The following is a 25,953-nucleotide window of genomic DNA, read 5'->3' on the forward strand; positions in this document are numbered from 1 at the left end:
ACTTTAAGTGGAAACAGATGATCGTCTGAGCCTTAAATGAAATAAGGTTAAAAAGAAATGCTGCTATCGACAGTGTGAGGCAGTGAGCTCTGTTACACCATATTTTTTAATTTTCTTTATTATTATTATATTATAGTGTTATTACCTTCCTGTTACTTCATAATAGAATGACAGTTAATGGTAAAAGTCTTGAATAGTTTTGAATTTATTTTTCCATGATCACATTTCATTCAATCACTCGTGGACTTGTGTGAATGTTACATGTGTTATTTTCACCCGTGGATTTACAGACACTGTGTGAACACAGTTTTCATTTTATCCAAAGTTTTACTTGATGTCCAACTGATAAAATCACTGACAGACAACAGAAACAGGAGCTCAGAGAGAAATTCAATTCAACTTTATTTATAAAGAGACAAATCACAACGTTTGGTTTTATTTTACAGAAACTTCAAACTAAACCAAATTCAGGACGTGTATTAAACCTGCAGCTGATCCCTGTCTGCTGTTCACTCCCTTTGATTTCTGTTACCAGCATCATCTCATGTTCCCCAGGTTCACTGACAACGCTGAAACCACCAGCGGGAGACTAAGAGTGCTGATTTAAAAAGATTCAGACATTTTATTTTGCTGCAGCTCAACATGAGGCTGGATCCTGATTCTTTGTTGTTTTTGTTTTCTCTACATCAAGAAAACAGCAGCAACAAGAAGCACAGCAGGAACTGACAGGCTGACCTTCAGTCCAACAGATCCTCCTGTGTGACCTGCAGGTGAGAAACAGGTGTGAGGTGTCAGGTAGGTGATGATGAAGAACAGAACAGAATCCATTTGCTCTTCAAACTGCTGTCAGACATTATCTGCTGCACTCTGATCACATCACTCAGACCAGCTGCTTTCTACAAAGTCTCATCAGCAACATCTTTACAAACCAACATCAGATTGTGTGTTTTGTGGTCTAAAGTTTTGTGCCTCTGGTTTCTCATTGGCTCACACTCTTGCAGAGCCGTAACACGCACATGAATGAGAGGTGGTGAGTGTAGTTCCTATTGACAGGGTATTGCAGACCATCCCGCTAATTGCCGAATTTACTTTTGTCTGTCATATTTATGATGAAAAACAAATGTAATCAAATTAGATATTGATATTTTCATATGGGAATTGATCCTGCAACATGAAACGCTGGGATTGGAAGTTCAGCATCGCTCCGCACATCATACCTGTGAGATGACAGACAGCAGTGTGGAGGAGAGTGCGACACAAAAACACAGAAATATGACTGACAGCTGCAAACGAAGCAGCATCTGCTGCAGGTGAAAGATATTGGGACTAGCAGAGCAGAGTGGCTTCACTGTAAAACAAAATTAGCAGTGAGTGTGAAAAGTTTCTGTGTGTGGAGTTCAACACCGTCCACTCAGAAGCTGCATCACTGGATGGTAGATTTAAAAAGCTTGCATTCAGTGACAACAGAGCTGTTGATGAGGCACTTCAGAGAATAACTGCAGCAGCAAAGTGCACTCCCACCCAGCTCCACCATTACAGGGCCAAGTGAAGGAGGAGCCACAGACGTCTGCTGTGTGGAGCCTCTTTGATGAAAGAGCTACAGGAGATGCTGCAAAGAGAAATACTACAGCCGATGTTATGATGGAGATGAAATGTTATCTTGAGGAGCCCCTCATCCAACAAGGAGAAGGCCCACAGAGCTGGTGGGAGGCCAAGGCCACAGTCTTTCCCTACCTGTTGAAGGTGATGGAGGGGAGACTGTGCATTGTGGCAACATCTGTTCCTTTGGAGGGTCTTCTCAAAAACTGGGCAGATACTAAGGAGAAACCACATCAGCCCATCCAAGCTGAGGCAGCTGATTTTTCTGAATGTCGACCTGCACTGAGGACAAACTGTTTGGCTGCTGAGTTTGGTTCTGTTCTGTGGATTTGTTTACAGTGGGGCTTTTTGTGCTGAATTAAACTTAAAGGTTTGATTAAAATATTAAACAACAGTAAGAATGCCTGCTTTTGTGACAGAACAAAAACACAAAATTAGGCAATTATAAGGCTTTTCATAAAAACACTACATGCAAAAGGGTTTGTCAGCACACAAAGCATTCACATTTGCCAAGTAAAGCTAAAGTATGAGGCTACAGAGGATAATAACTTAAGAGACATTTGGGAGCCACGAGACGTGCAAGATAATCCAGAGCTTAGATCTAAATAAGGAAGTCTTAACTCAGTAATGGAGAATATCCTCACACATTAAGAAGCACCGAGGGAGGGAAGTCCTTCATTACTCTGTCAGTCAGGTAGGTGATCAGTGAAGAACAGCACAGAATCTATGTACCTGCATGTTCAGCTCAATTTGTGGATGCAATAAGAAGTAAAGTGAGAGTGATCAGCTTACCAGTGACTGTGATATTAACCAGGTTACTGATGGCACCATTACTGGACTCACACCAGTAAACTTCGGTGTCGTGAGGCACCAGCGTACTGATTGAACATGATTGATCACGTTGCTGTTGTCCCCGCCCATCTCCACACTCAGCCCTCTGCAGTTTGCTTGTGTTTCTCCTCACAGTCCAATCAGAAAAGCTTTGGTCCTCCTCACAGATTAGAGTCACAACATCTCCCTCAGAGAAATCAGAGCTGTGAGGAAGAGGAGAGGTTAGATATCACTCACGACTGAACTTCTGGGACCGCTCCGCCCCCTGGTGGCCTGATTTGATAGTGAAAAATTATTTTCTACCAGGCTGATGTAATAAAGCTGTGGAATCAGGACTGAGGTTTCGGGCATTTCCCCTCGGCTATTTGCAAGTAAGAAGAGCAAACATCTGAAGAGGCACAAGCTCCAACATTTTAGTAATATGAAGAACAACTTGGTTGCCTGACCAGCACGTTGTGGCCTGCAGCCTTCATAGGTTTAAGGTTTAAAAACATTTTTAGGATCATTTGGTTCAGTGGAAACTACTGCTACTGACAGTGAAAACATTTGCAGACCTTTTCAGAGGATGAGCATTTGTTCGAGGGTCCACTTTCTGCCCTGAGCCTGGTTCTGCCGGAGGTTTCTTCCTGTTAAAAGGGAGTTTTTCCTTCCCACTGTCGCCAAAGTGCTTGCTCATAGGGGGTCATATGATTGTTGGGTTTTTCTCTGTATCTATGAAGCGCCTTGAGGGAACTTTTGTTTTGATTTGGCGCTATATAAATAAAATTGAATTGAATTGAATTCTGCCAGCTGTTCATTTCTGTGTATGCACAGGATTCTCTCCCTTTCCTCTCCTTTCACTGGTGGGTGAGAGGAAGTGGGCAAATTCTACAAATGCCATTTAAAGATTAAACGACTCACTACATGTTAGCTAGATAACACACATGTCTTAAAGATATAAAGACCTGGATGGCCGCTAACTTTCTGCTTCTTAATTCAGATAAAACTGAGGTTATTGTACTCGGCCCTGAAAATCTTAGTAATATCGTATCTAAGCAGATTCTTACTCTGACATTGTTGGGGATCACTCCTGAATTTACTTAAGCCTTAGAAAAGTAAAGTAGCCTAACAAAGTAGCTAAAATCGTGGACGTACAGCATTTGGACAGAGAGAGTGATATTAATTTTCTTTGCAAACAAACAAGAATCTTCAGGGTGCAATGTGTGCTGGGCAGCAGCCAGGAGCGAGGTCTCTGGTGAACCAATCCCTCGCTAAAGATTCTAGCGAAGGGACGAGGCGTGTCACATCTCTGGTGGGGATGGAGCCTCAGTGCTTCTTTTAATATCTCTGAGCTTTCCCAATCACAACTATCTCTACTGAACTTTGGCTCCGTCTAAACAGTTCTTTGAATTACTTACTAAAACAATATATGACAGTAATGAGAAAGTGGCCACTTTCATGAGTAAATCATGTAAGCCTTATAAGATTTACTTATATGTAGTCTATGTTGTGATTCTACTGGTGTTACTGGTTCTGCTGGTGAGACGATGTGTTCACAGGAAACTTGAAGGTTTGTACATATTCATTCTTATTCATCGTGGTATTTTGTTTCCATTCTGTCATCATAATTTGGTCCATTTAGATTCTTAAATCATAAAAGTGTTTACTTTAACTCATTTCAGCAGATGGAGAAGATGACATCACCAGTGACATCACATACAGTGTTGTGAAAGCAGCAAATCCTCAACAACCTCCAGTCAAAGAAACCAGAGATGGAGGTTTGTGTGTTCACCCAGGTGTCATCCACATACCTGAACCAATGACTTGGTGGTGTTTCAGGGTAGGATAGCAAAGCCCTCTTTTCCACGTCTTCCATATACAAGTTGCCCACAGTGGGTGAAACTGGGGAGCCCACGGCACACCCACGTTCCTGCCTGTAGAACTGACCCTTGTATGTGAAACAGGTGGAATTAAGACACAGTTTCAAAAGCAAGCACACCTGGTCCAACAGCCTTGTCTTGTTCTAACTGCTTCAGACAGTCTGTCACCCTCGTCCTGTGACCACTTCCTGGGTCTCTTTCAGTCTTCAAATATAAAGTTTTTACAGCTTATAGATTTTAAGTTCTGCTCCAATCATTTGGGTAAAGATAATAAACACTTTGATGGTCAATAAGTGAAAGTGAAAATGTGATAAACGAATAATATAATTAATAAATAATAAATAATTATATTTTTTGATAAGTGAAGTTCACTGAACTGAAAGGAAAATTTGGTTTGATGATGGTTGACATGTTTTCCAAATAGAAGTTTTTCCTCTAGTGAGGAGATGCAGGTGCAGCAGAGCATTGCTGGAAGAAATGATCCCAAGGGTGGAATCTCCTGAGAAATCTTCAGAGACCCAGCGAGAAGTAGGGACCATAGCTGACAGCCCAGGCAGGGGTTGAGGTCAAAGGTTTGGGGACCTACTGGTCATCATGAGAAGATTCTGGAACCACAGCAATGACCATAAAGCTGCACTGGATGGAGAGCTGTGCCACGGGGCTTTCCAGAGGTAATCACGAGGAGATTGTGGACAACAGATGGAGATCTGAAGGATGAGGGGAGCGTTCCAAGCTCCAATCGACAGTGCAGAGAGGAAGTTCAAGGATGGCATCATGATTCTGTGAACAGAAAGCAGAAGCTATGGTGGTGACGGGGAATGACTGACAGCAGTTTCCTATGAACATCACCTAATGCTGTGTCACTGTGCTATGCATGCTTTGACACTCTGAAGAGGGTCTTCCTTTGTGTCATTGTTGTTGTCATTTGCATCATGAACAAGACTGCTGAAGTGACTCAACAGGTGGGGTTACAACAGCAGTAAAATCATTGAATCCAATACCCTTTCCAAAAAAGGTTTTCTGCAGAGACGAAAGGACAATAGAGGAGTCATAAGTATCCCCCACAGGAAGAATGCATGAAATGAGGTGATGAGGGTTGATAGAGGCCATAAAACAGGAGTGCTGACAAAGGCCTGCAGCCTTGAAGATAACTGAAAGCCACATTGACAAACAGCAAAACTAACTGGTGTGTTTGTTATACCCATGTCTGCATTTGGACTCTGGTCATATGGACAGTGATAGAAACAACTGGAAGAGACATTTATGAAGCTCTGAGGAACTCAAACCACTCTGCATGTGTGATTTACACACCTGGAGGAGATGCACCACAAAGCTGGAATGATTTTGCAAATGTTAATTTCTATGTTTGACTGTTAACATTCATTTGCTTACTTGGAGGGTGTCAATGGAAAATTGTATTTAGTAGTCAGTAAAATCTTTTAGTGATATAAGTTTGCATATGGTAGAATGCTGCATGTAACATTCTAGGGTGTTCACCCCACATCCTAGGAGCATGAGCGAGGTCGTACCTTGTGTTATTGTTTTATGGTAGGATTAACGTAGCTATGTCTGTTTTAGTCTAAGTGCCTTTTGGTTTGATGAACTGCTGGACTTTGAGACCAGCAGGTTTAGGGAAGATCTTATGGGGCCACACTCTGACACCCCCCCCCCCCCCCCCACACACACACACACACCCAATGAAGTATAAAATAAAGACCGGGGCAGTTTCTCAGGCGTGAGTCTCTCAGTCCGGAGACTGCCCTTGCTTGCAAGAAATTCTGTGTGTTTCTCTTCTCTGAGTCTTTGCTGAAGAAGTATTTTAGAATATATTCCTTAACAGAGAGAACGATGCTCGTCACAGTTCTCTCCCTCATGCACGAGCAACACAAAGAGCTCTGGTGACTTGCGTCTTGTCTTTGCCATTGTAGTAGAATTGTCTTGGCGTTCCAGCAATAGGTCTGTGCTAGATGAACGTATCAGCAACCTTCAAACACGTGTGGAGAATTCATTATTTCTTTGACAGATTCTTTAGTAAATAACAGAAAAAAGAAAGTAAGAGAAAAATCACCTGCACAAGTGCCGAGGTAGGTCTCCCTGCAGAATTGGTTTTCCCTTCATCAGGAGCAGCGCTGGGCTGTTTAAATCACAAACAGGATCCTACAGTTGTTTATGTTTTTAAACCCATTTTGCACAGAGAGGCATTTTTTGGAAAATGCATTGATAGTAATGTTGAATATTATTACACATCAAAAAAAATAACTACAGTAAAATAATCACATCGTGACGCCTCTGCCTTTCTAAATGGAGGGACAGTAACTGTGTGTGTATGTAAGCGTGTAAAACCTGAAGATGGTAAGATTAACAGTATTTTGTCTCTATCTGCCATTCTGCTATTCATCTCAACAATAACGTGGCGCACAGCGTGGCGTGAAAATAGCCACATGCAATGGAGCAAAATATGGGTGTGTGTGATTGGAGGATGTGTTCATGCGCACAAAGGGGGGGGGGTGGAAATTTTTCTTGTGAAACAAAGTTTGGGAACCACTGGTTTAAACGATGTTAGCACAGAAATATTAGCTTCTGTCATGACTAATGAAGTTACTGGTTAATAAAGTTTCCAGTAAAGTGTTTAATCGCAGCCACAGATTGACTGTAAATATCCCGTTTTTCTTTAGTGCATCTGTAATAAATATGTGCAAGTTTCAGTGCTTCGTTTAAACTGTATGATACTTATACTGACCCAGGGTCAGTGTAAAATACAATCCTAGCTGTGTGAACAAAGCCTGGCTCCTTTAATCCTGCATGACAAACCTCAGGATGCAGGTTATTATTACTCTTTCCTGCTGGCACACCTGTCACACCTGAGAGTCAGCTAGAAACTTACAGTGACGTGGACATCATGCAAAGACTGCCAGACTCTGTAATACTGCAAATGATCAGTGACTCAGGTTAACAAAAAAGAAAGTAAGAGGAAATTTAATTCTATAAAACGTGAAAAATTCCACACACATGTAACTCACCACTGTGTGAACATCACAGGGGAGAAATCGTTTCTCTGAGTCAGAGATGAGTGTCAGTAACACAGAAGTTGTCATGGTCCCCGCACCTCTCCAGCTGACAGCAGTCAGGCGCTTTGTTTTGTTTATTCTCCTCTCTCGCCTCTGCTCTCCCTTTCTCTCTCGTCCTCTCCCACTCTCTCTTTCTCCTGCCGGGGCGGAGCTCAGTATGGGCTCCTGCTCCTGGCCCACGCACCTGGAGATGATCAGCACACCTGCCGCTGATTATGAGAATTGGAGTCCTACTTAAGATGGCGAGTCTGCTCTACTCGTCGCTGGATCGTTGAGCCGTCAGCGTCAGTCGTCCTGCACTCTGCAAAGTTTGTTCGTGAGTACGTCCAGGAGACTAACTGTTTCTCTGTCTGTGTATAGATTTCCCCTGGACCTGTTTTCCCTGTGCACGGTGACTGAGCGTGAGCAAGAGTGATGGAGGAAAGAAGAGGAGCTGTGTGTGGTTGCGAGGGCTGTATGGAAATCTCCCCTCCCTGGACTCCTGCCCCTTTCACTCCCGGACCCTGGAACCCCTTTTCCCCAGACACCGTTGTGTGTGTGTGTGTCACCGTGGAGAACACTGTAAATAAATTCACTTTTGATTTGAAGAAACTTGTGGTCTGCGCCTGAGTCCGCTCCACTAATCGTGACAGAAGTAAAACTCAGTGTCATGCAGTGACTTTTACACAACCAGATCAGATGAACCAGCTCACACTAAAACATTTTGCTGCACTCTTCACACTTATTTCTTTTCTTTCTGCTTTCTGAGATAAAAGCTCTTTATTAGTAACTTTTACAACTTCTGGCAGGTTAATGTCTGAACTTTGGAGTGAAACACACCCTTAGTTACAGGAAATAACACCACTGTCTGTAACTAAGTGAATCCACCTTAACACCACCTGTGTGTGTGTGACTGCATTACACTCCCACTGCTGGGAACCTGAACAAGAACCAGAACAAAGTCTAAAATAGAAGCTGACAAACAGCTGCACCACCGAGTGACACTTTATTTTATAAACTTCACAACAGGTTTCATGTTGTGACCTGTGGAGGTGAAAAGACACAAAACCTGTTTTACAGCTTTTGAGCTGCAGGCAGGATTGAAACACACCTTAGTTAAAAGTCAAACAGCAACATTTGTCTCCTCCCCTCACGTCACTCAAATGTGACAAACCAGGAAACAGGAAGTTCTTCGTCCTCAGTAAAGAGAGACGCACAGACGATCAGACTGAGCTCAGACCAAACTAGCAGCTTCCTCTGAGTGAGTCCAGCTACAGGAGAGAAAAGTGGAAAACTCCAACACTGCTGCTTCAAGCTGCTGACGCTCCACACACTGAATGTGAGTTTGAGCAAAAACACGACTCAAAGGAAGTTTCAGTGAAGGTGGTAGAGGAGGGAGGGGAGCCAGGACTGACTGTACTTCCTGTCTGCTGTTTTCAGCTTCACTCACAGACTCAATGGCTTCCAGATCAGAGGAGGATCTCTGCTGTCCGGTCTGTCAGGAGGTCTTCAGAGATCCTGTTATTCTGTCATGTAGCCACAGCTTCTGTAAAGACTGTCTGAAGAGATGGTGGAGAGAGAGACCAACACACGAGTGTCCAGTTTGTAAGGAAATATCAGTTTATGATCCACTTTTAAACCGAGCTTTAAAGAACCTGTGTGAGTCGTTCTTACAGGAGAGAGATCAGAGAGCTTCAGAGGCTCTCTGCAGTCTGCACTCTGAGAAACTCAAACTCTTCTGTCTGGACCATCAGCAGCCAGTGTGTCACATCTGCAGAGACTCAGAAAAACACACCAATCACAGATTCAGACCCATCGATGAAGCTGCACAACAACACAAGAAGGAACTTCAGGAAACTCTGGAGCCCTTAAAGAAGAAGTTAAAGGTTTGTGAAGAAGTTCAAGTGAAGTTTGATCAAACAGCAGAACACATTAAGGTCCAGGCCCGACACACAGAGAGGCAGATTAAGGAGCAGTTTAAGAAGCTTCACCAGTTTCTAGCAGAGGAAGAGGAGGCCAGGCTGGCTGCACTGAGGGAGGAAGAGGAGCAGAAGAGTGGGATGATGAAGGAGAAGATGGAGGCTCTGAGCAGAGAGATAGCAGCTCTTTCAGACACAGTCAGAGCCACAGAGGAGGAGCTGAGAGCTGAAGACGTCTCATTCCTGCACAACTACAAGGCTGCAGTGGAAAGAGTCCAGCGCTGCCCCCTGCTGGATGATCCACAGCTGCCCTCAGGAGCTCTGATAGACCAGGCCAAACACCTGGGCAACCTGACCTTCAACATCTGGAACAACATGAAGGACATGGTCTCCTACACTCCTCTCATTCTGGACCCAAACACTGCTCATCCAAAACTTATCCTGTCTGAAGATCTGACCAGTGTGAGACTAGGAGGAGAGAAGCAGCAGCTTCCTGATAATCCAGAGAGGTTTGATCGTTTCTATTCTGTCCTGGGCTCTGAGGGCTTTAACTCAGGGACTCACAGCTGGGATGTCGATGTTGGAGACAGTACATGGTGGAGACTGGGTGTGTTAGCAGAGTCTGTGCAGAGGAAGGGAGACAAACTGTCTGGATTATGGAGAATAGGGTTCTGTTTAGGTAAATACTCAGCACGCTCACCATCAGCTCCTCTCACTGATCTCTCAGTAGAGAAGAAGCTCCAGAGGATCAGAGTGAATCTGGACTGGAACAGAGGAAAGCTGTCGTTCTCTGATCCTGATACTAACACACACATGCACACCTTCACACACACTTTCACTCACAGGATGTTTCCATACATTAACACTTTTGATAAAGTGAAGGTGTGTCCGTTGAAGGTGTCAGTGTCAGTGCAGCAGATGAGTTGAGGATGATGATGTTTCTAATGTTGTTTCCTGTCAGTGAGTTGAAGCTGTTAAACTGCAGCTGTCCTCCTGCTGCCTCGTTGTTCCAAAGCTCTTTGTTTCTCTTTTAGTTTCACTCTTTCTTTCTGTTTCTGCTGTCCACCTTTTCACATGGAAAATCATTTCACTGTTTCTCACTGAATGACTCCCCAAACTAGATTTGAAATTCTATCAAGTTTCTAATCATTACAAGTGATTCATGTTTCTATTTGATGTGTAAATGGAGATGATTTAGTTTGCTGGGATATGGACTGACATGTGTTGAATGGGAGGAGCAGTTTGTTGTTGTCTTCTTGTCTGTTTATGACAACAATAAATATGTTGTTGAAACAATGATTCATGTTTAACTCCATATATGAAATGTTTCTGATCTTTGAATTCTGTTTGATTAAAGACTTTCTTCATGACACAAATGAGATTTCAGTGTATTAATAGAACTAAATAAGCTCAGAGTTGAAAGGCTGGAGTATTATGTACGTGCTTCACTGTCAGGATCTTCAGGGGGATTCAAAGGGAAACATCAAACTGCTGTAATGAGATAAACTAGTTGGGCTGAACACACTTATCTGTAGTTTGTCTCCATCCAGGATCATCAGAATATAATGAACATGTGTGAAGAGCCACAAAATGCTGCTGCCCTCTCAGCATGATGAGCTCCAGCCTTTGTTAGCAGGACAACAGGAAACATGAGACAACTTTCAGAGACAGTAACCAACTGTGGCCACAAGATGGCAGCAGCTGATCTGAGATCCTTTATTGGACAGAAGGACTCTGCTCTGTGGCGTCATCAGAGAGACGGCCTTCACTCTGATAGATCTGACGTCATGTCTGCACTGCGATGATGAAAGCTGATAAACACATTGTTATTGATCCATGAAATCACCTCTGTCCTCTCAAGTGTAGCTGTTTACAGAGCTGAAGAAGTCCTTCATCATCAAAACAGACAAACATGTATTTCCTGTATTAAGTGACGTCATCCTCACTCTGACCTCTTACATACATTCTGTTCAGTTTTCCTGCTGTAAGAAATAAACTGTGTGAAAATAGAAATGCAGGGAAACATCCATTAAGTGAACAAAGTCCAAAGAAATAAACTTGGACTGTTTTTTGAAGCCTAAATAAAATGTGAATAAACTTTATAGATACATTTGAAACCAGCTACTCTGTGACTTTACACACTCACACAGTAACAGAGCTGATTCCTGATTGGAGCAGCACAGAGTTAGACTTCTTTTCTGGCTGTGGATTGGTTCATCAGGATTTCCTCCTTTACAGGTTTAAAAACAATCTCTGTTTCTACATTTTTTGACCTCCTCCTTGTGTCTAAAGGTGAAGCAGCACCAGCCTCCTCTGATCCTCATATTGTAGCTCTGTGTGTCCAGCAGGGGGCAGAACACCTCCAAACTGTGCCAGCAGCTCTCACTGTGAGCCAGGGCCGTGCAGAGAGGTTTAAAGGGGCGGGTGCTCAAAGTTAAAAAGGGGCACATTGAACCAGGCTGAATAACAACAACACACATTCATCAAGAATCTAATATGGGCAACAAGGCAAAGCAAACGTAGCCGATGCTTTACCTGATGAGTACAATGTTGCTGTTGAGGGGTTGCTGTGGATAGTGCTGGAGGGCAGGGCTGTGTTGATCTGAGACTGTAGACATTAAAAAGTCCATAGGAGAGATGGTAGCTGATTAAACAAGTGTCATGAGATAATAACAAAATGCAAAGATTGGTGACAGCGCTTGGAACCATAAGGCAACAAAAAACTGTGAGAAATAATTTAGGCTCTGCCTGTGAATCACTCTTTGCTTCTCTTCTTCCTTCCATCCCATCTTTTCATATATCACTCTCCACTTGCTGTCTGAGAACAAGGCACAATTTGCTATTGCAATAAACTATAATCTAATTATCCACACCTAACAACTCTTGCACTTAATCTATAATAAAATGATGACAGAAAAATGTTATAGCACTGCCTTTAGTAGCCTCACACAGCTCCTGCTGTTTCCTCCTCATGTCCTTACCAGCCATGTCTGGACAATGTTATATCATGAGTAATTTTTTTTTTAAAATCCATCTAAATAAAACACACACATGCACGCACACACAATGACACTTTAGACCTTCTTCAGAATACTGTATATACTGTGGGCATCATGGAGCTGATCCAGAATCCTTACATTATTATTTATTACTAGACCTACAATAATAAAGCAATGAGGAGGGGGAAGTAATAAATATGAAATAATGTATTTATGATGATTCCATTTGTTTCACTATCCACTCTGTGCAGGGCAAAGCTTATTACATTTTTAAACTGTAGAGATACAATAATTTTACTGCTGTAAAATCCAAATTTTGTCTTATTTAAAATATAAATCTAATATAATCTGCTTCTTAATGTATGTTCTTTAAAATACAGCGTGTGTTTTTAATATATTATAATTATAATAATTATTATATGGACATGCATATTAGATCGTTTTTTAGTGGAATATAATCCCTCCAGAAAGGCAGGAAAAGCCCGGAAACTTACTTTAAAACTAAATATGTTCCCTAAAACGGTGACAGAGCTACAGACCCATGACAGCCTTACACAGGTAGCCAGCAGCTATGACCAGCACTACCTGTGCAGTTAATAAAAGGACAGGTAATGTTTGTCGCCCTGTTGCACACACAGCACGCTCGTTTGTTTCAGTTCGTCAGTTGCAACAAGACAGCTTACCAACGTGTACGTAATAAGCTAATACTCCTGTGTGCTACACACTACAGTGTACGCTGTACACCTACTTACTGGTTGTGTCGCATCAGTCTGTGTCTCTGAGTTAACTTGTGTTTCTCCTACAGCTCCGGACCGCTAAAAATGCGCGTGCTCTTTGTGAGCTCGTTCCCGGCTCGTAACCAGCGCGTTCTGCCGTCAAGGGCGATCATTGGTTAAATGTGATCATGTGACTGATGCAAGCCAGATCCTTTTATTTAGCAAAACTGTGATTAATAGTTAAATATTATTGTTGAGGGGCACAGACAGGACTCCGCACGCACACACACATTAAAAAAATAATAATAATGATAATTTTTTTTTAAAAAGTTGCCTCAACAAAAGGGCACTTTGGGCACCCATCAGGAAAGGGGCGGGTGCTCAAGCCCCTCTGCAAGCTGTCGGCCTAGATAGTAAGCCTGATACACGGAAGATTGCACTGCTTCTTACCGTAGCAGGTCCACAAGCGGTGGAAGTATATAACACGTTTGTGTTCGCAACTGCAGAAGACAAAGAAAAGTTTGACGAAGAAAGTTGAGAAAATTTGATGAACACTGTTCGCCCAAAAAGAATGAAACATTTGAGAGGTACGTCTTTCGGTCACGTATACAACAACCTTCAGAGAGTTTTGATACGTTTCTGACTGACCTCAAGTTAAAGGCAAGAACATGCAATTTTGGACAGCTGCAAGAATCTATGATAAGAGATCAGATCGTATTTGGAATAAAAGATATAAAGATGAGAGAGAGGCTTCTGAGAGAGGCGGATCTGACTTTAGCAAGTGCTGTGAAAGTATGTCATGCCAGCGAGCTCGCAATACAACATGCAAAAACCTTCAGCGGGTCGCCGAGGGAAATAGACACGGAAAGTACAGCTGTAGCTGCAGTGAATACATGGCAGGCAGGGCGCACGTACAAAAAAGAACAGAAAGAATCAAAAGACACTTTCTTGTGCAAAAGATGTGGCACAAAACATGGAAGGAAACAATGCCCAGCTTATGGTAAAATATGCAAAAAATGCAATGGACAAAACCATTTTGCCAAGCAATGTTTTTCAAAGAATAAACAAAAAGAAAGAGTACACACAGTAGAAGAAACTGCTCTTAGTGACACGTTTTTTGTGGGAATGGTAATGCAGCACGATACACCCATGGACCAACCTGCAGTCAGTACAGTGAAGCAGGACAAATGGACAGAGATGTTACCAGTGAACAGAGCCCTGGTAACTTTCAAACTGGACACAGGAGCCAAGGCTAATCTGGTGAATGAGCTGGATGTGAAAGCAATGAAAACGAAACCACACATATTCCAAAATAACAGTTTACTCCAAGCATATAATGGAGAACCAATCAAAACCAAAGGTAAATGCAGGCTCAGGGTAAAAGGAAAATATCACAGTCTGATGTTTATCATTGTGCCAGAGGGACATGAATCTCTGTTGGGAGATAAAGCATGTGAGAGACTCGGCCTATAAACAGCTCTGAGCCCAAAAGTGTGAAAGAAATAGTGGATCTGTACCCAGACATATTCAAGGGGTTTGGAGTCTTACCCTTCACCTACAAGATAAAGCTGAAAGAAGGAGCTCAGCCTGTGGTTCATGCACCTCGACGTGTTCCAGCTGCTCTTAAAGACAAGCTCAAAGAGGAACTAGAGCGGATGGAGGCACTGGAAGTTATAAGAAAAGTTGAAGAACCTACTGAATGGGTTAACTCCATGGTGTGCATTAAAAAACCAACCGGCGCTCTTGGAGTCTGCATGGATCCGAAAGACTTAAATGCTAACATACAAAGAGAGCATTGCCAGATACCTACAAGAGAAGAAATAACAAGTGAAATGGCTGGTGCAAAATCTTTTAGCAAACTAGATGCGTCCCAAGGATTTTGGCAACTAAAGCTTCATGAAGACTGTACAAAATACTGCACGTTCAACACGCCATTTGGGCGTTACTGCTTCTTGAGAATGCCTTTTGGAATTTCTTCAGCTCCTGAGATATTCCACAGGACCATGGAGCATATGATCGAAGGAATCGAGGGAGTCAGAGTTTATATGGAGGACATCATTTTGTGGGGATCCACACTATAGCAGCACAATGAGAGACTAGTAAAGGTTTTGGAAAGAGTGAAACGTTATGGACTTAAACTGAACAGAGCAAAATGTCAGTTTGGCGTGGGTGACATTACCTTTCTCGGTGACAAGCTGACAGCCGAAGGCATCGAGCCGGACAAGGAAAAACTACGAGCTATACTGGAAATGCCACGTCCAGAAGATAAAACAGGTGTGTTGAGAATCCTGGGAATGGTTAACTTTATTGGAAAATTCATCCCAAGCCTGGCAGCCAAAACAGTGCACCTGAGACAGCTTCTACACAATAGCTGCTGTCACGGTCCTGAGTCTGTGGACTCAGTGTTTTTCTGTTTGTATTAGTTATCTTTGATTTCATGATGTGTTTTGATTCTCTTGGGTTTGATTTCTGTCACTGTATCCCCTAGTTTAGTCCACGTCTGTTCAGTTTCCTGTTTTACTTTGAAAGTCTGTGTACTATGTCAATGTGTTGAGTTTTGCCTCCCCTTGTCTTGTCATGTCTGATGAGTCCCAGCTGTGCTCTCCTTCTGTTTCACATTCCCTAATTACCTCAGTATGTATTTAAGCCCTGTGTTTTTCCCTGCCAGTTGTTGCGTCCTCCACGTTTGTTGTGTGTGTATTCATTGTCTGCAATCTTCAGCATCTCCAGTCTAGTTAGTTTAAGTTGTTGTTTATGTATCGCCAAGGGTGACTCACCAGCAAATAAAGCTGTCGTTTAAGTTAATGTTTTGTCTCCGAGTCCTGCACGTGGGTCCAGCCACTGACAGCCACACAACTCATCGTGACAGCTGCGAGTTCAGATGGAATAAAGAACTGGAAAACGAGTGGCAACAACTGAAAAAGACACTTACAACAGAGCCAGTTTTGGCGTATTTTGATCCAAAAAGAAAAACAAAAGTGTCAACAGATGCATCGAAGGCCGGAATCGGCGCAGTGTTGTTGCAGGCTTATGGAGACCACTGGAGGCCAGTGGCATATGCCTCAAGAGCAATGACAGAGACAGAATCTCGCTACGCCCAAATAGAAAAAGAGACATTGGGGCTTGTCTTTGGATTTGATAAGTTCCACACCTATGTCTATGGTTTGCCAACATTTGTGGCAGAGACTGACCACAAGCCATTGATAGCCATAATCAAGAAAAACTTAAGTGAAATGTCTCCATGCATTCAAAGATTGATGATGAAGCTACAGCGCTATGATTTCAACTTGATCTACACACCAGGTAAACATACTGTGTTAGCAGATGCACTCTCTAGGGCCACAACCCCAAACAAAGAGCAAAGCTCCACAGAGATGGATGTAAATATACATGTAAACCTGGTAGCAGAGTCACTTCCTATGTCAGACAGAAAATCACATCAGATCAAGGCTGAAACACAAAAGGACTCTAGTCTGCAAAGAGTTATAACACTGTTGAATGGGAAATGGCCAAGAGGTGAATGCAAAACATACTACAACATAAGGAAAAAACTACCTGCTGGTTATTGATTACTTGTCAAACTATCCAGAGATGGCATTATTGTCCAACATGTCAGCTACTTGTGTCATAACGCGCATGAAATCAATATTTGCTAGACATGGGATACCACAGATTGTTCATAGTGACAATGGACCTTGCTATAGTTGTAGAGAATTCCAACTATTTGCTCAGGAATATGACTTTAAACATGTGACCTCAAGCCCCCTGCATCCACAGTCCAATGGGAAAGCAGAGAAAGGTGTGCACATTGTGAAACAGTTACTAAAGAAAGCACAAGATAGTAAGGCAGATCCTTATTTGGCACTACTGAGCTACAGAGCATCACCACTGGAGCATGGCAAGTCACCAGCAGAAATATTAATGGGAAGAAAACTACGGACCACTCTTCCTTACACAACAACCAGGAAACACAAACAAGTGAGAGACAAAATGAAACAGTCGCAGAAGAGACAAAAGATCAACTTTGACAAGTCCTCAAAAAGTCTAAAACCACTCGCACCCAATGAAGCAGTCAGAGTGGAAGATGCAAACATCTGGGAAAACAGAGCAACTGTACTGGAGGAGGTAAACCCAAGATCGTACAATGTGAAAACTGAAGATGGACTGATATTAAGGAGAAATCGGAGGAGTTTACTGTACACTCAAAAGACAATGGGACCATCGGAAGGACAGTGTGATGACAACACACCACTTGAACCAACAACACCCGTGAAGGACAGTGTGGAGCAAAGAGACCAGTCACCCATTGTCAGAAGATCAGCACGCTCTATCAAGCCACCTGATAGACTAAACCTTTAAGCATATATATATATATATGTATATGTTGGTGTATACATATATAGCTAGATATATATACATATATCAAAAAGGAACTTTCCGCATTATTGTGTGTTCAGTAGTTTACACTGTCACAAATGTTTGTGATGTAATTCAAGCTATGCAATGTTAGGTATGTTTCCACAGTGTTGTTCAGCAGTTAACATCTAAAGAAAAGGGGATGTGTTGATAGGAGTTATGTGGGTAGTTCAGCTTCACCACTAGGGGGCTGTCTAACCAAATTGTGATATATACTGTGTTGTAGAAGCAGCGGCAGGTTACGTTTACGTGCATGGATGTGAGCCACGTTAAAAAAATAAAGAAGCTTGCTCACTACTACTGATGTTTTATTGAAAACATGACACACAGCAACAGAGATTAACTGGAACTTCTCAGCAAAATAGTCTGCAATTCACATCTTCCGCTACAATGAACAATGATAACAATGTAATAATCAACAGTAACACACATTTATACAGATTTGTGCATGACAGTTACATAAAAAAAGGGGAAATAGTGAGGAGAGGTGAAAGAGCGGCACAGACACGCAGCTCTCACTCTCACTCGTCTGTATTGAGTGAAGGAGGAAGCGCGCGAACCCACCTACTGGAGCCCTGAGGCATTAACAATGGATCGACGCACAATCAACCCAGGCAAAACTTTCACTACTTATCTCCCTCTATATTCCCACTGCATATTCTATTCGAAAACAGTCAAAGCAACAAATAAAACATTAATAAGGGCATGACATGAAATGTAAGGAACAGAGATGTACAACTTCAAAACTAATCAAATTTATGATCCACCACACGTGACTGCTCAGACCTAACACACTATGTGACACTCACACCTTGTGGTATGTAAATTGTATATTACCATAATAAAATACAAAATAACCATCTGTTCTCCTGGAGAAGGTATAATTTAATCAAACCGTGCAATTTACTGGCCCTGTGTGCATAAATGGTATCTTTGTTGTGTTGTGTTTTTGATTGTAGATACCTTATATTCTAATATTTTTATTTGTCACCCTCAGATTTGACTGTCCTGAAGCAACATGTGGAAGAGCCCTCCTCTCCAAGTCTAACAGATACATTGTCTGTCTCAACCACCAGCAGTCAGAGCAGTGACACAAGTGATGCCGGACTTCAAATGGTTCAGCCTCTATTGGACAGCATACATGCAAGAAATGTAGATACAGTACTTAATTGACTTATACTTGACTCTTTAGTTGCCATTACTTGAAAAAGCTTAAACACGAAGATAAAACAGATTAGAGAAAAATAATTTAATATAGTATTTCATGTAGTTTGCTCTGCAACTGTAGTGTGTAATAAGACTTGCTCTCTCTCTCTCTCTCTGTTTTTGTTATGCATGTTAACCATGAAACGTGTTTCCATGATCAGTGTCCTGCTTTTCAGGTAAATGAAACCACTTCTAAGAAGATACTGGTCCTAGGAAGGGAGAAAGTAAGACATTTCAAATGTTTTGATGCCCAAATGTCATATGTTCTGTGAGAGAGTTGCATTACTTAATTTGTTGGCTTGATGGAGACTTTACAGAGTCTTCCTCACGTTAACACTGCATTACAAGAAGTGCTTATTCTGTAGTCATTTTTTTCCTTTAATTCTGTTTTTTTTCTTTTCGCCCAATGTTAGGCCTATCTGACCTCAACTGTTTAGCTGCCAATAATGGTGGATATTATGCTATTACAGTACTGTTACACAGAATGTATGTTAATCCATGCAGCATTCATATTTGAATATGTTATTTTTGATAAATAAAATCCATACATTCATAATAATCAGAATTGTGTTTTTGTAGTAATTTGCACCTAAAACCTAAAACTTTTTTCAATTGATGAGTAACACTACAAAAGAGTTAATATCAAACTTAACTCTAGTTATGAGTTAAATTTTACTCTATATGGTAGTAGAAATTTCACTCCGTGAGAGTTTAGTTTTAACTCCTATAAGGAGTTGAAAAATCAACTCCCGGAAAAGAGTTACTCTAACTCTGCACTAGAGTTCATTTGATGGTCACGCATGTACGCTCAAATGTAGTTAATCTGAACTCCCTGAGAGTTTATTCCAAAGACCAGAATTTGCTGTGTAGCACAAACTCTGTGCCTTGCTTTATGAAGGAACCAGTTATGAGACAAACTGACTCGCTCAGTTCGAGCAGCAACATAACACTGCGAATTTCAGTAAAAGACTGTCGGCTCTTTCCAAAGTTCTCCTTTCTGTATTTCACTGCTTCCTGGAAAGAATTTCTGGGGAATCTACTCTCCATCCATTGTTTCAGACGCGGACACTGCTGACAAAGTAGATCGTAAACCTCCTTACGGTCAATGTTGCTGCCGTTTCTTTGATTAGGGTTTTTAAACACAATCCGTTCTGCTGTGCTACATGTAACACCGTCATTGCACCTCTGCGCTTTGCATTATTTGATGCATGTGGAGGTTTCTGCTACCATGGGATGGCTACATCTTTTATTTCTGTATCTGCTCCTTGTGGAAAACATATTTTGGATTTTCTTATTGTCCAGATGATCAATTATGTCTGTGCACTCAGTCAGTCTTCGTCATTGATGTTAACCAGCTCAAAGTAGCCCAGGGTCATCGGTGAAGCGACCGTCTCTTTCAGAACCTCGGCCGCAGTTAGTCCCTTCTCCCACAAAGATACTTGAACTGTTTTAAAGCGTCATTTAAAAAAAACAACTTCTCTCTTTTTTGGCATTTAGTCCCCCCTTTGTACCGATGTAAAAGACAGAATAGTAATCTCTCACCTTAACCATCTTCTTATATTTATTGAAAGGCCTCCGTGCAAGGTTGAACACAGTTAGTGTTGCGTGTGCCATCTGAACTGGATTTCAGTCTGAACTGATGTCCGTGTTGGTCCTGCAGAAAATCTGAGTTGGAAAAGGTAGAAGTTTTTTATGTTGCATAAACAAAATGTATTTCATTTTGTTCATAGTCTATTTAAAGCCATGATCCTTTTCTTATCGCTTTCACTGGAGTGGGTAAAATGAGTCTGCAAAGTTAAAAAAAGAGATTTACATTTATTGTTTATTACTTTCATTGGACATCATCCGATCCCATTTATACACATTTAGGATGTACAATAGATGAGAATGACATGGTCAGCTGAAACTAAAAATTCAGCTGAAACCAGGCCAAGAAGATGAAAATTCTGTTGAAAATGGGTGAAGAAGCAGAACAATGCTACTGAAAAGTTGTAAATAAGCAGAACCTTGCGCAGAAAAGAGGTCACAAAGCTGAAGTTTCTGCTGACAACAGCTGAAGAAGCTGAAATTTGTGTTGAAAAGACTTTTAAAAAAGTTTAACTGCAAACTGAAAAAGAAATGTTGCCATCAGCGGGACTTAAAACCCAGGCCTCCCACTCTGAGAATGGCTGCTCATCTCACTGAACTAAGACACAGCTCACCATGCAAGAAAAATCAGTGATCACACTTGTCATGTGGTCCATTAATTTCAATGGGCCAAAAAATTGCAAAAAAAGCTTAATATTTCAAAAGGTATAACCGTTATGATCACCAAAATATACTGCAGTCTTGCGTAAAGATGAAGTGACTTCGTACAGCCCCGATTTGCAGACGCTGTGCGCAGAGGTTCAGGAGCAGAAGTCCCATTGTACCAGGGCAGACCCGACGATGTTTACATGAACACGCTTTTTAGCATTTCTCAATTGACCACTTTTGACACATGGTTGCTGTACCCACTGGGAGATGGATTATGAGTTTCTGAGAATTTCAGAGATCCTTTGTGTTAAGTCTAATTGTTGAATGTTATCATTATGCTTCTTAAATTTGTAAGGTCTGAGTTCAATCTATAGGATCAAGACATTCCTTTGTCTCTGACCACTGTGCTGGGAGAGGCTTTTATTGCAGATACATCCAATCTGGAAAATCTGTTTCTTGTGATGTTGCTTCCTGCTTATATGACCCTTTTGGTCAGCAGGAGGTCAAACACACACACACACACACACACACACACACACACACACACACACACACACACACACACACATACAGATGTTTACACACACACACACATAGTGCCTTGTCTTAGAACCATTTGGGGGGTTTTACGTGGGAGGTGCTGTGATGTGTATTGTGTGTATTGTGCTAGCAAGTAAAAGATGTTCATCTTGTTTTTGTCGTTAACAAGAATACGTTTCTAAACCAGCAGGGCTTGTGGAAACACAGGCCCAACACTTACAGATGAAGGTCATGTGAAGGTAGGTGTAAAGCATCTGGTTTACTGTTGGCTGGTTTCATCTGTGAAAAAACAGCATATGAAATGAATTCAAGAGAAGCTGTCAGGCTTTATCTGACACAATATAAAGACGAAAATCACCTCCATCACAAAGAGGAAGTGTACTCAGTTGCTCTCCTCTACTTGGATTTCTTGTAATTTACAGGAAGTTGCTGAATACCTGATGTGTTCATGCAGTCAGTGACTCTTGGCTTTATTCTAAAACTGTCATTCTCACTAATCCAGTCAAGTTTTTGTCGAAGACTGTTTGACAGATAGGAGATGGAGGCTAAACTCAGTATTCTGGGGATAAAACTTAAACTCAAGAGCAGCTTTAATACTCCAGTGATTGGTCTGTCCGCACAGCAGATACAGGTTCATAATTTTATCAACACATCCATCCACAGATGTAAATCCAGAGCAGCCATGTTTACCCACAGCATTCAATTACAGAGGAAGATGTATATTAGTTGCTCAAAGGCACTTCAAAAATAGAGGTTTGTCTGTGATTGCAGGGACAAAAACAATGAAAAAAACGCATTCAACAGGTATATGTGTAAATCTTTATTCAATTCAATTCAATTTTATTCATATATCACCAAATCACAACAAAAGTCACCTCAAGGGCTTTATTAGCCCTTACATTCTGCTCATATTTCATTCATTCACAGAAAGAATTCTGATAGGTTTGTAGCTTAAACCTATTCGCTGGAGCGTTGAAGGTTCATTAACATATGACGTATACATACACACAAAGAGTACCTTACCTGTGTGTGTGTGTGTGTGTGTGTGTGTGTGTGTGTGTGTGGGGGGGGGGGGGGGTGTCAGTGTGTGACCCCATAAACAACTTCCCTAAACCTGCTGGTCTTGAAGTCCAGCAGTTCATCTAAACAAAAGGCACTTAGCCTAAAACACACATAGATACGTTTATCCTACCATAAAACAATAAGAGAAGGTACGACCTCTCCCATGCTCCCAGGACGTAGGTGTGAATGCCAGAACACTCTGGAATGCACACAAAGTTTTTGCAGACTATTAAGGATCAAACCTCTACCATTGATTATAAAACTCTAAGCATATATGAGTAGAAATTTCTAAGCATAAATGACAATCCACTATATAAACCTGACAAATTCCCTCATTATCATTGTCTTTAAAAAAAATGCCCTTTGCTTTGCAGAGATATAACAGTGTTCATAAAGGCACAGTGGACACATGAACCAAACAACACAGAAAACACCAAGAGGCTGTTTAAAGAAGGCCACAGAGAGAGGAGTAAAAAAGTCGAGCAGGGTGGAGCACTTCAGTCATGTAGGTGGAGGCTTCACACCGTCAGGCCATAAAAATAAGATCCATGATTTGAACTGAACCTGAAACAGTCAGTGCAGAAGCTTTAACAGTGGAGAGATGTTTGGAGTTAGAGCTTTGGTCAGACCAGACAACAGAGCATCAGTTCATCAAACTGGCTGCTGATTAAAAATGGTCCTTACTGCTGTAATGATTAATGCCACACTGTTGTTCTTTCATGTGTTAATGTAATGTACTCATGTGTTTATGTGAGTGTCACTGACCAAGTTCTGTATGAACCACACATTCAAACATTTGCAAATATGTGATATCTTGATAAACCGAGCAGATATTTGAACTTTCCACAGCTACATTCTCGCCTGAAAATATGTTAAAAGTTTATTTTGTGACCCAGAAAGATTAATAAGAGTAATATTAAAAACTTAGTAGCTGCCGACATTGTTGAAAACTGGAATTGGCTGGGCCGCGCTATGAATTCTGGGATACGGTGGGCCACGAAGGACACACCCGACCCATCCTTCAAATTCGGGGAAAAGGAGAAGAGATTTGTCAGCTGCATTCGGAGAAGTCTACGAATTTGGAAAGCCTTCGTCACGTCGCTGTGACATAATCGGCCTACAAATGCAGCCTCAAGAGGATGCAGCCCATGAATTTGGACACCCCCTATAACAGTTTGTAAAACCTCTTAAATCTGATGAGATGGATTTACAAACTAAAAAAATGTCAGGCAAAGAGAAGATTTTTTTTATACAAAGTGTTTTCCAGTGGGCTGTACTTAAGGAGGAAAAAGTCACATGAAGCTAATAAACAACCACACCAACATAAAATAATTAATTTGCCTAACCTAAACCAACACAAAAACACTCACTGATCCTGACATTAGAGCTCACAAAAATTCATGTATGTTTGTAACACGGTTTGACTTTGTGTCAGTAAATCTCATGAACAGCCTGAAGATGAATAAACTGTAGTTCAGAGTCACTGACAGCACAGACACACACTGTTGGTCTGAGTGTGAGCATGATGATCATCAGAGATGTCTGCTGGATGTTCAGGAAAGTTCATTGGTGTCTGTCCTTAGATCGTCTGACTCACAGTTCATTTCTGTCTCCTCCTGTCTGACCTGCAGGTGAGAAACAGGTGTGAGGTGTCAGCTGTCAGGTAGGTGATGAGTGAAGAACAGAACAGAATCCATCCCCTTTTCTAGTTCAGGAGATTAGGTTAAAAAACAATAATTGACAACATGTATGAAGTGAGAAAATGTTCATGCTGGTGGATTTTTCTGCTGTTTTGTTTAAAAACGGGAAAAACAGGATCTGACCCAAACTGCAGTCTGCAATCTTGTTTTCACCATAAAAAGATAAAAAAAATATATAAAAAAAACACCTACCCATAGCAAGCAGGTCTGGCCCTGATGCGGTATCAAGCTGGCACTTCTGACTGACTGGTGTCATGGCAGAGTGTATGTACGCCAGGTCTGGCAATGAGGCACTATTTATGTGATGGCATGCCATATCTGGCCCAATCATAGTTTTGTGTATGTGGCCCAGGCCCATAGAAAACAGGCCTGGCTGGGATCCAGCATCAAGCTGGCAAAGCACGTACAAACTCCAAAACACATTTCTAGCGTTAACTGAACTTCCAAAACAGAGCTACCTAGATCACTTAAATTACACAATTGAAAGCATGTGTGTATTGTGTGTGTATTTATACACAAGCACTCATGTATATTCAAATAATATAAAATATTGTTAATTTACCTGTTACTACCACACACCAAACCCGGTCGTTGGTACATCCTGGCTTGTGTAGCCACTAGGTAACAAAAGCTCAACACTGCGCCTAGCATCCTGGAGCACTTCTGTTTGTGTTTTGTACGTGTTTTGGAGTTTGTACATGTTTTGACGTGTTTTGGAGTTGGTACGTGCTTTGTCTCTGGGGACCACCGTAAATATACTTTTATTTATTCACTCCACATAAAATGTAATATATAAACTTTTAACTTTAAATTTTCAGCTTTTTCCTTTTAAACAAATTTAAAGTGAAAACAACACAAAACACTGCAAACCACAACACAATTAAATATAAATTAAAATATGAAAACAAAAAGATGCACATTCTCTGTCATATGGACCTGCATGAATAAACTTTCTGAATCCTTTATCATCTGCAACCAAAAATAGTTGTGGATGATTACTATACCTTTCTAATGTGACATTGTAGTCCCTGGCTCTCTTTCTCTCCAACTGAGAGTGTAACTACTGCCCCTCCCCCCTCTGCCCAGCGCAAAGCACAAGGCTCGCATATGGAGTGAAGTGGAAAAAAAGTGTGAGAGAGAGGGTGAGAGAAAGAAGAAATAAAAAACCATGGCTCCCAATAAGGAGCCGGCTCGCGTCGTTCACTTCAAAGACCCGGCTCTAAGAGCCGTTTCGTTCACAACCGACACATCACTATCATTGAAACATGCATGAGACTATTGGAAGGTCAAATCCTCGAATTTCTGAAAATGTGTTTGTTTATTATGAGGCTGAAACATCTGAACCTTTGATTCAGTGATAACAGCTCTGTCACACCAAACAAACTACACTGTTTACATAATTTACAATGTTTATATATGAAGCACTTCAAATTTACAATGTGATCAGTCTCCTCCAAAGTTTGTAGAACGATCCAGGCGGTGATTCTGGAATTTGGAAACTGCTTACAGATTAGTAACTCTGCTCAGCTGGTCTCAGGAACATTACAGCAAGAGGGCAGAAACTAGAGCTGGGCGATATAAATTTTTTCATATCACGATATGTTTTTTTCATTTCAGGCGATAACGATATATATCACGATACAAGCCAAATAACTATATTTGTAAGATTTAAATGTGCCGTTGCTCACAAGTAAAATGTGAAATAATCAGCAGCTTGTTTTGATTTAAATATTTATTTCTCATAATAAGTTTAACAGGGTAGATGTACTACTTCAGATAAATAAAGGCAAATATTGCAAACTACACAAAAGGCAGCCGCTAAAG

General features: G+C 41.4%; 2 protein-coding genes across 2 annotated transcripts in view; one reads left to right on the forward strand and one right to left on the reverse strand.

Moving 5' to 3' along the window:
• Window positions 1–25,953, reverse strand: part of LOC146712896 (coxsackievirus and adenovirus receptor-like) — a 147,229-nt gene that overhangs the window by 100,690 nt on the left and 20,586 nt on the right. The window contains exon 6 of the mRNA XM_085445090.1: window positions 24,243–24,247. Coding sequence (XP_085301216.1) covers window positions 24,243–24,247 — 5 coding nt within the window. The remainder of the gene's footprint in view (window positions 1–24,242; window positions 24,248–25,953) is intronic.
• LOC146712904 (nuclear factor 7, brain-like) lies at window positions 8,794–10,562 on the forward strand. The gene has a single exon (XM_085445224.1). The coding sequence runs from the start codon at window positions 8,794–8,796 to the stop codon at window positions 10,180–10,182; it is 1,389 nt and encodes a 462-aa protein (XP_085301350.1). The 3' UTR covers window positions 10,183–10,562.

Source organism: Copadichromis virginalis, linkage group LG3, assembly GCF_057382275.1.
Source record: "Copadichromis virginalis isolate Kocher_CV1m ecotype Utaka linkage group LG3, C_Virginalis_male_GT1.1, whole genome shotgun sequence".
NCBI classification, from domain to species: Eukaryota; Metazoa; Chordata; class Actinopteri; order Cichliformes; family Cichlidae; genus Copadichromis; species Copadichromis virginalis.

Excerpts from the sequence above, each read along its gene's own strand:
- LOC146712904 (XM_085445224.1), top strand. The coding sequence starts at position 8,794 with ATGGCTTCCAGATCAGAGGAGGATCTCTGCTGTCCGGTCTGTCAGGAG.